At 44.0% G+C, this 17,728-nt stretch overlaps 1 protein-coding gene across 2 annotated transcripts in view; it reads left to right on the top strand.

The window, feature by feature from the left end:
• The window catches only part of LOC125640654 (netrin-4), a 67,524-nt gene that overhangs the window by 36,494 nt on the left and 13,302 nt on the right, over positions 1-17,728 (top strand). For both annotated transcript variants that reach the window (XM_048859483.2, XM_075130296.1), the window contains exons 4-8: positions 2,506-2,632; positions 4,930-5,118; positions 13,724-13,937; positions 14,830-14,963; positions 16,586-16,654. In XM_048859483.2, coding sequence (XP_048715440.1) covers positions 2,506-2,632; positions 4,930-5,118; positions 13,724-13,937; positions 14,830-14,963; positions 16,586-16,654 — 733 coding nt within the window. The remainder of the gene's footprint in view (positions 1-2,505; positions 2,633-4,929; positions 5,119-13,723; positions 13,938-14,829; positions 14,964-16,585; positions 16,655-17,728) is intronic.

Here is a 17,728-nt window from a genome sequence, read left to right as displayed (position 1 = left end):
ATGATTCAACTATAAGTTACTGGGCTCAGTTCAGGAATCATGGGATGTAATTTTGTGACCTTTGTCATGCAGGAGGTCAAACTAAATGACCATAATAGACCCTTTTGAAATCAGATTTAGGGGTTTGACATGGTTGACCGTCTTGCATCCTGGTCTGGAGAGATACCACATAATGTGCTCGATATCGCATCTCCCTGAGGATTACTGGTGTTGAGTTCTGAGAGAGAAATGCATACCCTGAAGTCTGTGTTCATTCTTCCGTGAGGAGGCAGCCAACCGCTCTGTGAGGCGGTCAGTCTGCCAGCTGGCTGTAGAGGAGCAGTGGCATCAGCTGCAGCCTGTCCCCTCTGCTAGCTACATGAAATATCTGGTCTGAGAGGATTAGAAACTGGAGGAATAGGGAGCAAATTGCTGCAGGCAGCTGGGGTTGGGATAGGAGAGAATGCTAAGGTAACTATTATTTTTTTAACATTCTTCTCATCATCTCAAATTACCTACAATGATGAGGGTGGGGAATCGAGGAGACTAGAAGTTCAAATATAAAATCTGACTTTCAGGAAAGGCTATGGAAAATCATAACTCACATTAGCGGTGAGATTAAAGGATAAGATTAGATTCACGCTCCAGTCAAAAATGAAATCTCAGTCTTCACTTTTTGTGTCATGTGCACTGGGCCAGAGTTGTGACTATGTGGCTATAGGGCTTAGTCACCAGTGTGCAAGAAGGGAGGGGAGTCTTAAGTTCTTGACTTCTTGGCATTACCTGCCCTGCTGTTAAGACCATTTCCCGTGATGTACATGTCAATGATGGATAGCCACTAGCCTGACAGGTGGAAAAGCAGAATTGTCACTTGTGAGTTTACCTTTTCCATCTCCTGCCTCCTAGGCCAAATATCAGGCACTTCCTGAAGGAGATTCATTCTTCTGAAAGTAATTCTCTTCCTTCCTTTGCAAGACCCTGCAAGCAGAGAACTTGGTTCTCCCTTTTTAAAAGACCCTCTTGTGTCACAAAAGTTCTCAAGAAACTAGATTTGTAGAGTCCTGTGTGCTCAGGTGTTACCAGTTCTTGGATGCACTCAGACATTGTGGCAAATGCATAGAGGGAAGACTTTGCCCTCCACTATTTAACAGGACATTAGTACAGTGGAACACCAGATAAGCAGGCAAAGAAGACAAGAAGCCCCCTGGCTCCCATTAGTGGTGGTTGTTTAATGCACAATCTGATACTGTACTGTGAGATTACTTGGAACACTTGCACTAGCATCTCTTATTCTGAGGGAAGCTCTTCTCCTCCGCTCACTCCTCCTGAAGTGAATATATGGCTTTGCTATTCACATGTTAGCCATGCAATGACTTTGCTAACTGGGTACCCAGAAGGAGAGCTTTGTTGCCCTTGTCACAGGTTCGCTTGAACTTGCAGAACAACTTGCAAAGCAGAGCTCCTTTTTCATTTTACAGCACTCCACTGATATCCAACTCAGGGCTTTAAATTCAGCCCTTTAAAACAAAACCATCTTTTCCTGGCTACACTAAAAGATGCAGTCAAAGTTAGGCCCCTGACCAAGCTGGGCATTTGGATTAAGACAGTGGAGAACCTTCCTTCCCCACATTCCCATCCCAGCTTCACCCAAAATTCCCTCACCTAGAGGAAGCACCCAGTCCTTTTTACCTTGCCTGCTGGGCTCTGATTGGCTTCTGCCTGCTTCCACCCCTTCTAGCTGCTGCTGGACCAATTATTGTTGGTTCCACCGGCAGCCGATCCTGGGTGGCCTCTCTCTAGGAGCTCTTGGAGGTCTAAACTCACTGCTCTTTTCACCCAAAAGGTGGGCAGGGTGTGCCAAGGCAGCAGGGCTTCAATCATTCACTGGTTCAATCAAAATAAGCAGTCAGAGTTAGGCCTCTGACCAGGCTGTGCTTTTGGATTAAGACAGGGGAGATCCTTCCTCCCCTGTCCCTGCTTCGCACAGGACTGCCCTCCTGGAGGAAGCATCCCACCCTTTTTTACCTTACCTCCTACACCCTGAGCAGTGTGACCTAGTGGCTAGTGCACTGCACTGGGATCCAGGAGACCTGGGTTCTGTTCTTGGTTCTGCTGGTGGTCTTGGGCAAGTCACCAACCTACTATGTGCCTCGGTTTCCCCATGGGTAAAATGAGGATAATAATACTGACTGACCTCCTTTGTAAAGCACTTGGAGATCTATGGTGAAAAGCTCCATATAAGAGCCAGGTATTATTATTCCAGCAGGGGGCATCAAATGCCTGGCACACCTCATCACCCATTCAGAATCTGACCCCAGAGTTACGGGAGGGCAGAGAATGAACCCACATTATTAGAGACTTCATGAGGCAATAAAGCTGCATGTATAGAAATTCTAGATGGACGGTGTTGGTGTTGTGAGAGTGCTGGGGAACTGTGCAGGAGAAATCCTCCTCGCTCAGAGGCTGTGCTGTGCTCTGTCCTGTTAATTTTTTCAGCTGCTTGAATGTATTCTCCTTCCCTGACAGGTCCATGGGACATGTGTGTGCAGACACAACACAGCAGGGAACCACTGTGAGAGGTGTGCACCATTATATAATGACCAGCCTTGGAAGCCAGGAGATGGAAAAACTGGGGCACCAAATGAATGCAGAAGTAAGTGGCGGGGGGGGGGGTCGGGGGCGGGGGAGGGCCTTAATGTGTCAGGGCAATAAATCACCGTCCAAGTAGGCAAGGCTCTATAATAGACAATTCACCCAGTTTGGATTTATGGTGCTCTTGCAGCAGATGGGGAATGAATTGCTAGGTAACTGCTAGAAAATCCTTTCAATCAATGTATTTTTTTAATGTAGCTGGTCTATTTGATCTATTGCAATATAGAACATACAAGGCAGAACTCTGCTCTTCAAAGAGAAACATTCCCTCATTCATTTCACCATTCCCAAGCATGAGTGTCTACAGAGCTGCAGTAGGCTAAGAAAGCTTAAGGGGATAAGTTTAATGGGGGGAAAAGAAATGTTCAGTGATCTCTGTCCTTGGCATGTGCATGGGAACAAGGTTTCAGGAATGTTTTGATTTGAGTTGGTTCCAAGTCTATATTTAATATGAGATATAATTACATTATGTATTTATTAATAACTAGAAATGGATTTCAACCAACCTCCAGCCCCTCCCCTTCCCCAGTCCAAACAAACTAGGGCATTTGTGTGGTGAGAATCAGAATCCAAACTTGGATCTGGATCTAAATATGTTTATACAGTGGTCTGAAACAACACCCCAGTTCTGAGCACTCCGAGACTTAGGGAGGTTTGATGTCTATATGGTGGACTCATCCAAAACCCTGGATCCAAACACCCCAGAACCTTGGAGTGAAGTCCAACTCTGGATCAAATCTGTCCATCTCTATTTTTTCCTCCTCTAGCACTAAAGGTGTGCATACTTTACAAAACACAAAGTATAGCATTGCTGCCCCAAACAGTTTACAGTCTAAACTGGATGGGAAAAAAGCCAACAGTGTTTTAATGTGGGAGATTCTAACTGGAGCAGAACAGACAGAGTCATAGCTGATCAATCTCGGAAAATAAAGTGGACTTTCAAGTTTACTAATGAGGGCTACAGGTTTACTATAACATATATTAATTTTAGTACAATCAGCTTGCATGCTTCAAGCTAGAATTGCAGGACATTGAAACAATCCTGAAAAGTCTTTATCTTTTTGTTATATTTGCGTTGCAAAAGCAAAATTATGAGTGGCTAGAGCTGGTTGGAACACAGGGGAGGTTCTGCGGAAAATTTTGACAATATGGCGAAAAATCAAAATCTGGTTTCAGAGTAACAGCCGTGTTCGTCTGTATTCGCAAAAAGAAAAGGAGGACTTGTGGCACCTTAGAGACTAACCAATTTATTTGAGCATAAGCTTTTGGGAGCTACAGTACGCATCCGATGAAGTGAGCTGTAGCTCACGAAAGCTTATGCTCAAATAAATTGGTTAGTCTCCAAGGTGAATCAAAACCTGAAATCTTTCAGTCAAAAACTGAAATATTTTGGCCAAAAAACAAAATGTTTCAACCAAATATTGAAATATTTTTATTCCAAAATGCTGTCACAGTGCCTCATGTGAGTTGTCATTCAGTTGTCTCATGTTCCCTTTCTTCTCTACAGGAGGGCTGCCTGGTTGGACTGCCTCTCCATGGTGCCTCATGGTTTCCCCTCTTGTTGAGGAGAAGTGCTGTATCCTGGGAGTCGTACGGCTATGGTGCATCATGGAAGATGAAGTCCAGCTGAGGAACCCAGCCATAGAGAATGGGGAGATGAGCCAACTGAACTACAAATTTCATAAGGCACTGCGGCAGCATATCTGAATCTGAATTCTGGGGGTTGGGCCAAAATATTTCTGTTTTCAGGCATTTGGTTTTTTGACAAAAACAGACACTTTATAAATAATTTAGTTGAAAACCCAATTTTCTGTCCAAAACCAGTTTTGACAGGAATTTTTCAACTCGCTGTAGTAATGATAGATCTGTTATGGCCCAAAGGGCTCAGTTCTACAGGTGGAAATAAACAGGACAACACGAAAAGAAAAGATGGTCCAAGACGCATAGTTTAGATCTAGATTTGGATCTTAGCTTTACCAAAGTTAGGCAGTGTTCAGACGTGGGGTGTTGGTCCAGGCCCACCTGTAATTAAATTTAGATACTTAGATAAGGTATACAGTTCGTGACCATTGGCTTTTTCACCTGACTGTCAGTCTTTCTTGGGATTTACTAGGAGTTTCATTCTGCTTTGACATTTCTGTTTTTAATGTAAACCCAGGAAGGCAGGCAAAAGAAAAATGTTTGGCATAAATTAATTTGGTCCTAAGTTCATTTCAATGAAACTGTCACATAAGTGATACTGTAGGCTCTGTGCTTTATAAACATGAGTGAGAAATGCATTTCCCTGCTCCCTAACAGAGTGCCGCTGTCACAACCATGCTGATAGCTGTCACTTCAACCTGAGTGTTTGGCTGGCATCTGGGAAACACAGCGGTGGAGTATGTGACAACTGCAAACACAACACGGAGGGACATCGATGTCAAAGGTGCAAACCAGGATTTTACAGAGATAGGGGAAAACCTATGTCTTCCCCAGAGGTCTGCAAACGTAAGTCCAATATACTACAGTACAAATGAATGGTGAAAGTTGTTTAGGTCTACACTTTACAGAGTGAGCTGAGACATGCAGCCCATTAAAAGTATCTACAGGTATCTGTGGAAATACATCATAAATACATTATCCTTTCCTCCGACCCTTGTTTGCGAGCTCTGGTTTCCTGGTCAAGGACACTTTCCTCCTGACTCTGGCACCAAAGTCTGATTTTGGTGTGGGATCGTGGAATGGTCTGATATAAAAAAATATATATATATTATCTGAAGCCATTCTATTTTTAGGGAAAGTTTTATTCTGGTTGCGTTTGCATTTAAAATGCTCCTGTGCTAGCGAGGCACACATTTTATTTAGTTGGGTTTATCTGTATCTCACCCAAAAGGGGCCTACAGTGTCCATGGGTGTATGTTCTAACTGCTGTGAGGCTCCAAGGAGCCACAGGTTGATTTTGCATTCTCTCCACAGACAAACATGAATAATATTGGCTGCAGGGGATGGGTAGGGAGTTTGAGCCTCTGAGCTCCCTCCCACATCTGACACCTTTGATCCCATCTAGTATTCCCCAGGAAGGTTTCTGTTTGTAACAATCCGTCATTTCATTCATCTCTCCCTCCCCTTGGATACTTCCCTTTCTCTGCCTCGGGATGAAGCTTGTTCTCTCCCCTATGCAATCATGATTCCTCCCCCAGCCCTGTCCACGCAGTCGTCAACACAGAAGAACTGCCTCCTTTGTCACCTATGTTCGTTCCCATTGCCAGCCATTGCTTCTGAAGTTCTCCTGCCCCTTTGACAGCCCTGATCAAGGTTTCTCTAGACATTTGGGTTACACATGCGCTTCTTGCTGGGACCAGCTGGCCTGCGATAGCACTTGATCATTCCGGGCACAACATGCCCTATGTTTCTGATCCTTTGTATTCACCTTTCATTGGATCTTAGAGCCAGCTCTGTCTCCCTCCAATTCTTTCTTTTTGATTTCTTAACCTTGCGACAAAGCTCATTGATCAGGGGAGGAGGCAGGGCTTCCTTGGCTGTCTTCCCAATTGTGTTTGATGATGCCCAGATTTCTAGGGATTTTTCTGCTGGTTTGTTTCTGCTCTGAGAGGACTTGCAGTATGCAAAGATTTGTAATGAGAATAAATTCTTGTTCCAGTAGATTAGATTTCAAGTCTTATGGCACCTGAAAGAATCAATGTACAAGCTCTTTTATTTGACAGCAAGGTGACAGTGTAGTAACCAGCACTGTGTGTAATATGAGATAATCATTAAGGCTAGGAACATTAAAGAGTAGCAGAGAAGAGAAAACATTATTTAAAAATACAGCCTATCTGTGAGGAAACCCTAGAACAGGCTGCCCGGGTGAAATCAGACCCTGAGCCTACCTACAACTCTTTTGTCCGGTCTGGGTACCACCTTCTCAGCACATCTTGCCAATGTTCTGCAAAACGAACAGGAAAACATTTCGGAAGGATGCAGTCACACAAGCAGAAATATACCCCGTTCAAACAGAGCTAGTCCTGTGGTGGCAGCATTTTAAGTAATAGCGTTTTTCCCAGCAAGATGGTTAATGCCAATAGAAGGCTCCCTGCAACTGTTCCCATCATGTATAACTTCTGCATTAAGACTCCAATTCTGCATAGCACTTATGCACATATGCATGACTTTAAGCATGTGGGACTGAAGTCAAAGGGATCACTCACACACTTAAAGTCACACACAGTGCTTAACTGTTTGCTGGCTCCTGACCTAAGGAACAGGTAGGCACTTTCCTCTCTAGAGAACCCCCTTAGCTTTCATGGCTGATTTGTGAACTGTGGTTGTATTTGTGTGGAGCAGGAGAAACATTCAGTCTTCAGAGCCTGTTCAGAGAGACGTATTTTCACTGGGTATTATTCTATGCCCTTTCCTATCTTATTTAAAGGTGAAGTGGAGAATTCCTACAAAGACATTCAGTTGGTTACCTAAATGGGCAGCTTTTTGAAGCTAAGAGCTGAGCTCCACAAATTTCCCAGTGAGGGCTGTGGGTCGGTGCGGGTGTAAAATGCTGCATCTACACAGGTAATTTTCAGGAAATCTCCCACTCTTCTGCTATCACTGTTTAGCTCGACCAGTGACACTACCTGTGAAGGCACTAATGGAGATAGAGCCCCCATACTCCGCCGATGCAACAGTTGTGGGGAGGAGAAGCATTGCACTGGGTGAAGCAACAGTAGGTTTGGTAGGGGGAAAGATTCATCCCACAGGGTCCCCCCTGATGCAAGGGCATTTACGGAAGCTTGGCACAGGGTTGAAGATTTATCCCATAGTGAACTTTAACCCAAAGAGGTGCATTTCTCTCACACCTCAGCCTGCTGATCACGACCTGAAGAACTACCAAGTCTGGGTGAATAGCTTTGTGAAGGATTGGGCATGCCACCTCCTACACATCCACTCACGTTGGCTGAGAAAACCCTCCGAATAGTATCAGAGTCACAACATTAAATAACTAAATGTTTTCGGGAAATGATGAAGAGAGCCATAATGAATTGGTCACGGCAGACTGCACGGATGCTTTTGGGGTGAGCAACGTGGTTCTTGGCTTCACATTGGTGTGGAAGGGAGAAGAAATACAGGGGATTAAAACTCACCCAGTATTTACAGTAGACACTGACCTGGGAACTAAAAGATAATGAAAAAGATGAATGAAACGCTGTGTTAAGCCTTTTGAGAAATCATGCTTTAAGAGAGTGCTCTTCCATCCAGAGCAAAGTCTCGGTTAAGCTACGACAGCCCCCAAAAAGTTAGCAGGACTCTGCTAAGGCCCAGAAGGAATCTTTAGGCATTAGTCATAATAATCAGCAGCATTCTTTCTTAATCACTGCTAGGGGGGAAAAGGGTTGTATAACAACTGGCTGCACTGCTGCTATCCAGATCCCCCTTCCCTGACTTCTCCATTTACAAGACTGAAAAGACATTTGCTTTAAAAAAAAAAAAAAAAAAATCCCAGCTGAGATTTAACATGTAAATATGATTCTGCCATTCCTTTTCATCTGGAGAGATCGCCTGTCTCTGACCTCTTTGCTTCTGCTGTTCCTGGCAGCTGGGGATGAATGGGAGCCAGGTCATGCACAGAGCCTTGTTTTGACACTGCTTAGATTAAAAAAAAAAAAAGAAAGAAAGAAAAGGACATGAAAAGAGCCACAGAGCCCAGCACACACCTGCTTGTTATTGCGGGTGACAACACAGGATTAAACAGTTTGGATATAGGCTTGTATGGGAGCTTTGAGTCAGAAGCCTCGTGAAGCCGAATCGTTTCCCAGCCAGTGGTCAGAAAAGCTGCTGTATCCTTGGCTCTTTCCTGTGGCTTATTTGGAGGCTTAAAGGATACTTCTGAACTGACACCATCTTTTGTATTCACCCTTTGCTTATCCAAGGGGGGAAAAAAAGCAAGTATGTAGGACCGTCAGGCCAAAGTCTTCAGGGAAATGGGCTTTTTACTCTAGCAATCAGCTTGAAAATTAAAATGTGCGCATGCACACACATCCCATCAATAAAGCTGTCCCTTCCCTTCCCTTCTTTCCCCTCTAGACAGATCTGTGAACCTCCCAGTTGTAATATTTGGGATTAATCACATCTTTGTTAGAGTCAATATCTCAGTCGGCCACACAGATGGTGACCACACCCGCACAGACTGTAGTGTATCTAATTTCCTTGATTTACGGGACATTGTTGAGTGGTTTTGGCTCCACATTTGACCTGCTTTAAAAATTGTTCGAATTTGGTTGGGATTATATTCCAGATTCCAAAGATTTTGTTTTGAAATTTGGAAAAGATTGAATCTGCTGTTAACTGTGTTTTGCACCGTAGTTTTGACAGAAATGAAAGGTTAGTTATCTTTGTCGGTATGTCTACACTGCAACCAGAAACCTGCAGCTGGCCCGTGCCAGCTGACTCAGGTTCACAGGGCTCAGGCTAAGGGGCGGTTTAACTGTGGTGTAGACGATCCAGCTCAGGCTGCAGCTCAAGCCCTGGGACCCTTCCACCTTGCAGAGTCTTAGAGCCAGGGTTCAAGCTTAAGCATCTAGCACTGCAATTAAGCATTCCCTTATAGCCCACGCTCCATGAACCCAAGTCAGCTGGCATGGGCCAACCGTGGGTTTTTAATAGCAGTGTCGACATACCCTGAGCGTCTCTTACGTATGAATTCATTGGAGTACTATATGCCTGCTATATTCATGTTGGTTGGAACCACATTGTTGCAACTAATATTATAGTTTACATCTGTATCTAATTAAGATACAGCTGGAGACATCTGTGCTGAGAGCAGACAAATATTTATCTGCTTTATGACTGCTTTCATTCCTTGGTTCCCTCTCTGTCAACAGCATCCTGGCAAAAATCTTATAACTGCAGCTGCCAATAAAAATCCAAGTGGACATGTGGGATACTTCAGTGACCAACAACAGCCACCTCTAAGATACAACCATGTAATATTTTGTAGTGTAAATATTTTGCTGCTGTAAAGGGCAGAACCCAAATAAACAGGGCCCTACCAAACTCATGGTCCATTTTGGTCAATTTCATGGTCATAGGATTTTAAAAATCATAAAGTTCATGGTTTCAGCTATGTAAATCTCAGATTTCACAGTGTTGTAATTGCAGGGAGATTTTGACCCAAAAAGGAGTTATGGGGGGGTCACAAGGTTATTGTGGGGAGGGGGGTTGCTGTACTGATACCCCTACTTCTGCGCTGCTGCTGGCGGCGGCGCTGCCTTCGGAGCCGGGCAGCTGGAGAGCGGCGGCTGCTGGCCGGGAGCAGGGTGGCAATACCGTGACCCCGCCCCCACAAAATAACCTAGAAACCTCCCTGCAACTCCCTTTTGGGTCAGGATCCCCAATTTGAGAAACGGTCTCCCTTGTGAAATCTGTATAGCATAGGGTAAAAGCACAGAAAAGACCAGATTACACGGTCTGTGATGCGTTTTTCAAGGCTGTGTATTTGGTAGGGCCCTACAAATAAACTAGCCAGCTCTGTGCCAGAATTTCTGTCCACTGTCCCTAACATCCTTTGACAAAAAGGAGGTAAACCATCCATTGTCATGTTGGTTTGTGTTTCATTAGAAAGAGGTGAATGGAGAGAAAACTCGGGTTTGCCAAAGGGAAAAGAGCAAAAATCAGCAGAGAAAGACATTTTAGTTACAAACACTGGGAAATACAAAAAACTCAGTTTGTAAGAACTTACTTATGACTCTTTAATTGTGAGGTTTATCATCAAACCTGTTATGTTATTTGACAGATAAAACCTGGTCATCAACAGCTGCCCTTCAGCATGTGACATTCAGATTCATATTTTGGGAGTTACCTTAGCCTCAGAATTGTGAGTTTGGTCATAATACTCTAAAAGCCAGACAATGCACACACCCGAGTTGATATGCTAAATAAACACAGACTGAGGGAAGCATTTGTGAGCCATTTGTGTAACTCATCTGAAAGTGTCATGCATTTATTTGTTCAGTTTTGCTTTATGACCCGTCAAGAGCTGCCAAAGCTTCTAACTGGAAGCAATGCCTGCTTTTCATTTTTGGACCATCAACTTTCCTTAGTTATATCCCTGAACTAAATACATGCACTATTTTCTCTACCTCCCTCCTTGGCCTCTGCTATAAATCACGGCCCACTGGAGCACTTTCCCTTTGGCTGGGATGGTGAAATTCACATTCTCCACCTATCTGACATCCTGTCCTCAGCTAGAGTAAGCTAGCATAGCTTCATTGGAGTGACACTGATTTACACCAGCTGACGATCTGGCTCCAGATACGGAAACCTGGAAAGACAAGAGATGAGACCGAACAATCTGTAAAGAACAGAGATAGATCCAAACTAAAACTCTCAATCCAAATACCAGTGAACTTTGGGAAAGCTGGATCCTAATGACATAGTAGGGGAAATCAAAAACAAGGATTCAGACAAACCCAGACTGTGGCAAAGTTTGGATTTTTTTTGTCTCAGACCTATCTCTAATGAGGAAAGCACCCATTTCCCATGTCCAAAGACCAAGGACAACATTTTCAAAAATGTCAACTAATATTAGATACCTCCATTTTTGGAGTGGTGTTCAGCACTTCTGAAAATCTGGGCCACAGTGTCTCAAGCTGAGCACCAAAAATCAGAAGCAACTTTTGAAACGTTGGTGCAAACGTGCCCTGTGATGTTACACCTGATTTTCAAATCCTGGTGAACAACAACCCTCAGATTGCTCGCAGGCTCAAGACTCCTGTGTGACGGCAGCAGTAGAGCCTGATGCTACCGAGCCACTAGCCAACAAGCTCATTGTGTGGAATACATTGCTCATTATAGTATGCTTATTTTCTGTCTTCAGGCTATTGTGCTAATGTTCCCTTGAAAACAACTGAATAGGATCCTTCTGCAGCACAGTATAATAATATTATTAAAAATATTGGCATGAAGAACACAGCTAGGACAGGGTGAAAATATAATATCTAATGGAAGATCACAAGAAAAATGCCCATTACACAAACTGCTGGGCACTGCTTTTTCTCTTATTAGTATTCCCAAAAGAGATTTTTCCTTTCTAAAGAACAAACATGATGATGCGCATGAAAGTAAATCCATCATCACTGCCATTATCCTTCTTCATAGAGCTCCCTTCTTGGACAGAGATGTGTGGAACCAGTGTGTTCATTTGGTCTCTTATCTGTGAGCTCAGGAAGAAAAGTTGTTTGATCAGCAGTAGTGATAGGCAAACTTCAAAAGCACTGGAGTAAAGATAATCGTCCAAAAGGCTGGCCCCTAAGCCAAACATCTTGGGTGTCCAACATCTGACTGGAAATCCCTGTTAGGGCAGGTCTTATCCCCAAGATTTTTGTTTCTTCCTTCTTGCAGGTGGATGAAATTGTGACATCTTGGCACTTCAGGCTTTGGTGCCAGCAGAAATCAAGAGGTGTCACAATGTTCAAAAATGAGAGGGAGCTAAAATATGAGCCGGACCTGAGTTTGGGGTGAAGATTCAGCTCAAGTCTCCATTTGTCCAAACCTATTCAAACATCAGATGTCAGCGGGCCAGATCCTCTCTTGTGATCTAGCCTGGTAGAGCTGCCCTGACAGAACAAAGGGGCTGGCAGTCTGCCAGATCTCCCCAGTTGAGAGTTCCCCTGGTGGAGAGGTGTCCCAGCTAATGCACAGTCAGCTCTGGCCTCACCCACTCCCCAAAGCCCCTGGCATGGAGACTTTGTTAGGGGCAGGCCAGAACACCACTGAGCTCCAAATTGTCTTAGCTGGCGTAGTAGCCCCTGGAGGCCATAGCCAGCTGCTCTACTTTACAGCAGCCTCCAGACTATTCTGATGTATGCCAGGGCTGGTGTTGAAATGGCACCAGAATCAGAGAGCCGCACCTGGCTCTTCTGTCCCCTCTCTCGCTGCACTCAGCAGATAATGGTCATAACTGAAATATACACAATGGGTTTGGAGATCTCTCTCTCCCCCTCCCTCTTGTAATGTATCCATTGATGTGTGCATGCAAACTTCAAGTTCACATTGGGAAGAGAACCTACGGCCCTACAGGTCTCACTAAAGCAGAATCATGGACTCCTCAAATCTAGAGCTGGAAAGGGCCTATCCGGTTGTCTGGTCTGTCTCCCTCGGCCAGTGCAGAATTGCTTTTCATATTGTACTTTTACTAGTGTTTTGTCCAGTTTAGTTTAAAATATACCTAGCAGTAGGAATTCCAACACTAGCCTGGGGAGCCTGTTTATCCCGATCTTCAGCCTAAATTATTATCTCCTTGCTTGGCACATCCTCTCGTATATCACACTAGCAAATCCTCTCTCTCTTGTGAAAATTCTCCCTCTCGCTCTCTAAATGTTTGGGCACTATTATACGGCCGCCCACTGTTGTAAACATATCCCTCACGCTGCAACCAAGTGCTCTTAGCGCTAAACAGCCTGGCTTCTGACCCTTGTGGTGCAAGTGTGCAGCACAGCGGGCACCTGAGAGGTCTTTGTGCGTACACAGAAGACTATGACTGATTTATATTATTTTATTGTATAGCCCCACACGGGGCAAATCCTTCCAACCCACAGCCTACAGCCACATACCATCCAAAAGGCAAGTTCACAGATGGGCATAATGGGAAGCCCACTCTGGCGACGTATGCACCTTGGGGCCCCAGACATGGTAGCCCAGTCAGGTGTTTTATAAATTCACTTGCCTGCCCCTCCCACCTCCTTGCAGAGTGAGTCCACACCAGTAACACAGGCTACTGCATATCTGTATAACACTCTTTATTTGAGATTGGTGCAGGGGGAAGGATTTGGGCCACAGGAAATGGTGCTGGCACATGAATCGGTCTCAGGTGAGCATTTAGCAGTTCGGGTTTTATTTTGAATCCATTGTTATGCTGAATGAGACAACACCCCACCAATGCTTAAAAATTACATTTCCATTTTGAACCAAGGCTGCCTGAGAATACAATGCTTCTCAGTGCTGATGTAAGAAGACTGGCTGTTGGGAATGAGTGGGACCCATGGAGGTTATCAGCCTTGCAGAAACATCACCTAAATTGCTGACCCTTGAGATATCATCTCAATCACTTCTTATGTCTTGTTAGCTTGCTCCTGTCAACCTATGGGATCGGCCAATGCAACCTTCAGCAGAAGCTGGCGGTGCCACCCAAAGACGGGGTTCTGTTACTGCAAGCCAGGCGTGGCAGGCCCGAACTGTGACAGATGCCTTATGGGATACTGGGGCCTTGGAGAAAATGGCTGTCATCCTTGTGACTGTGCCAGAGACTGCGACCCCCACACTGGAAACTGTTTCAATGGGTAAACAAGGCCCCTTTTATGGGGAGATAATCCTTTGGCTCACTTTTGGGCCTTTAATATGAAACTCTGATTAACACTTGGAATCCTGCACAGATGGCATAAATTCAAGGAAGTGGGGGGAGGTAATAGGGGAAACAAGACAGTTCTCTGCATCCACCTGAATTTGAGTGGATTGCAGCACTGGGTCATTCAGATGCCATTTGACTGCTTCCATGTAAGTACATCCATAATACTCTTTAAAGGCAGTTCTGAAGCAAAGGTCTTTTCTAGTTATGATAGGTAACTCCATGACCCTGCTTGTGTCCATGAAACTACTGTTTGCTTTAGAAAAAGTAAATGAAAGCATCTGAAGAGCTTGCTGTGCTCTGTGGCCTAGGTGAAACAAGTTGGAGAGTCTCACTCCAATTCCTAGTGTGCAAATGTTCTCATCACATAAAACACAGACACACACGTGACTAATTGGTGACAGACTCAGCAAAGGCCAAGCCTGAATGGCCCACAGAGACTGAAGTACTCTTCCATCCATAGTGGTAGTCCTTTTAGATCACTGGTGGTGTGAGGAAGCCTGCACAGATGCTTCCAGTGCTCGTCATTTTCGACAGATAACTGCAGGAACTCAGTCCCAAGGACCATTAGTGAAGTGTTTCACAGTGTGAGTCAGTGAAGTTGAAGTATAAGCCCAGATATCGTAGTCTCTCTATAGGGCAGTGAGCTACGGTTTTGCTCTTATTTGTATTCAAGACTAGATGTGTGATTAAGTTTGCTCATCATGGCCTCTGAGGCCATGTTCCTTTCTGGCCCTGAATGCTGCTGGCATGTGGTAGTAGCTTCCTCCCTGCTAAACATCAGAAATCCTAACATGAGATTTTTCTTCTATGTTTATCTTCTCCAGTTATGAAAATGAGCCATTTTTCAACATCCCCATGGGTGGGCGAATCCCTGACCTCCTACAAATGCCAGCCAATGAAAGCGATGAGTGGAAATGGAATGATCATGAGCAGGGATTTTCTGCATTGAGACATCCAGGTATGTTTAGCGTTATAAAATCCATCGCTCAGTGTTTATTAAATAAATAAATAAATCTTATAGAGTGCTAGAAATAGGCACGGCTTTTGAACAAATGCATATATTTATTTTATTTATGATTTGTTTCTTCACATTTCTAAAATGAAGGTGTTCATCTAGTGTTCTGGGTGTCTATCCCATAAATTAAAAATCACAACATAAACAAAGGACTGCCTATAAAATATAAGTCTTCCCTCCTCTTTAACTACTTGAGTGAAGAGAGTAAAAAGATAGCTAAGATAGGTTCTCTGTCCCAGAGAGTTTACAGTCTAACACAAGACAATACACAGGACAGCAGCTCAGGAGAGGGTGAAGGAAGGGAAGAACGAGGCTGCTGCATCAGCCTGTGCTTCCCAGAGTCCCACTGCTCTGCAGCCCTACGGCACCCTTCAGAAACTTAAAGCCACAATATAGCTGGCCCACATATAGCTGTCCAGTCTGATCCTTTGCATCTTTGTAGGACTATTCCCTGCACCATTTCCTCTCATATCCTATCAAAACTGCTCCTGCATATTGGAGATGTAAAAGAATGATGGTGGCATCATAAGTTATTCAAATGTGGAGGCAAATGTGAGCATCCCATGAATGGGTCTGAGACTTCTTTGCCCCCAGCTCTGATTATTTGTCAGGACACTCCAGGATGAGTTCAAGGAGAGATCTGAACTGTGCTGGTTATTTGTATTTTCCAGTGCAGGTTGAACTATCCAACTCTGGCTTTGCGGTCAAGAAATGAAAAAGTCATAATTTAAATCAAATCTCAGTGAAAAATACGCTTCCCATTTGTATTATTCATTGATTTACATAGTGCCCTTTGGAAGCTTTCAATTGCTTTGTAGAACTACAGATGCTATATGTAGAAGGATCATTTGATCCATGGCTGAAGTGCAGCCACCTGTGGGATGGAATGTAGGTGCTTTTAAGAACACCTTATGGCCACACTAAGCAACAATTCAAGACAGGCAGTAAAGAAGTATATTGTATTCAGCTAAAGTAAGAGGGAAATTAGTCCAACACAATACAGTGGAACCTTTAATGCCTAAAAGTGGTCAAAACCTCAGTTTTACATAGCATATTACAGACAGCACCAGTTAGTTCATCGCTGGTTCTATACTGACTCAGAGGAAAACGTGCCTCCTGTTGAATCCCCAACATGTCCTGAAGCACCAGGGATTTTCCTTAGAGAACTTCCATCTAAGTACTGATAAAGTTTAATATTGCTTATCATATGACATCTAACAACAGCATTATTTATATTACATTATTCACACCTGGATCTGATTCTGATTTATCTTTTGTTAGCATCAGTTTATGAACTCTGTAATGGACCCGATGCAGACCGCTTTTTACTTCACAATACGGACCAGATTTCAGAACCATTTTTGTATTGTTTAACAAGAACCAGCTTTGCAAATAACTGAGCTCACTCTGAAATCTTCTTTAACCATCTGTGTTTATTCAGATAATTGGAGCAACTTTTATACATAGATATGTGTGTGTATATGAATGAACATCATTTGCTTTGCTTTTCTCTTTCATGTTCTGGCCCTTCTTCAACCCCTTGTGGTCTCCGGTTCCTACACTAGAAAAGTGTGTGTGCAAAGAGAAAGAGCTCGGAAGTGTCACTGATTTCTGCCAGATGAAATACGCATATGGTAAGTGGCTGATGTGCCTTCATGGTATGATCATTCCACTGTTTTCTTAGCTGGTACCTGTGAAATCATAGATCGGTTTCCTTCCTCCTTTTTTATCTAGTGATACCTCCCAGTCCTGGGAAGAGCTGATCAGAGGACAGCATACTTCCTGTAATGATGATTTCTTCAATGCCAAGCAAATCAACCTGGCCTTCTTGAACTCAGGCACATGCTTACACCTATATGTGTATGTGCTGTAGACCAGCAGACCATGTCAGGACTCCTTTTTTCCTCGGTGCTCCTCTTCTGTCTACACAGCACCTCCCTCCCATTTAGCAATAGAGGAAGGGCAGGGTGGTCAGGATTCCCTGACACCTGCCTGCTACTCCCATCACCCTGAGGTTCAGAACCCATTCTATAGGTCTTGCAGTAGGATTGCCACCCTTTTGCAGTTTGCCCTGTAGGATAAACTTGCTGTGTCTGTTTCTCAATACCTTATTTATCACCCTGGCAAATAAGCAATTATGTCTTGTCATCACTCTGTGAAGGGTCATGGCCACCAAAAGACACCACATTTTGACTCAACATAATCACATCGTGATCAAACAAAGCCTATTTGTGGGATTAGCCTGTTGAAAGTTGGATGATCTTGCAAAATCAGGAGGAGTGGCAACCCTGTTAGGTCACAAATCAAAGTAGCTTTTTCCAGCTTATCATTATCATCTTAGAATTCTAGTCATGTGGCATTCCTGCACTCCAGTAGGAAATTTCCTGCCCTACAGGGTGAATTCCATTGCTTAACACTGAATTATTGTACAGCGGGCAGGTGGAATTTTAAAGGCTCAGGATTGTAGCTATGTAAATCTATTGCAAGACTTCCAATGTCCAAACAAAAATCTGCCCAGGCTCTGAGTCAGTTTGCTTAAGATCATACTGTTGGCTGCTGGACTTTCTTTGTTTTTTATGGCATTCCTATTATCACGGGTTCCACTCACCACAGTGGCGCCTTCTGCTGGCCACCCTGGGGATTAGCTCTGCCAGTTGGTGCACCCTCTTCCGGAGGTACCTCTCCTGTCATCGTCTCTGCCTGCAGAT

The sequence above is a fragment of the Caretta caretta genome, chromosome 7 (assembly GCF_965140235.1).
Source record: "Caretta caretta isolate rCarCar2 chromosome 7, rCarCar1.hap1, whole genome shotgun sequence".
NCBI classification, from domain to species: Eukaryota; Metazoa; Chordata; order Testudines; family Cheloniidae; genus Caretta; species Caretta caretta.
This window is presented reverse-complemented; position numbering and strand designations above follow the sequence as displayed.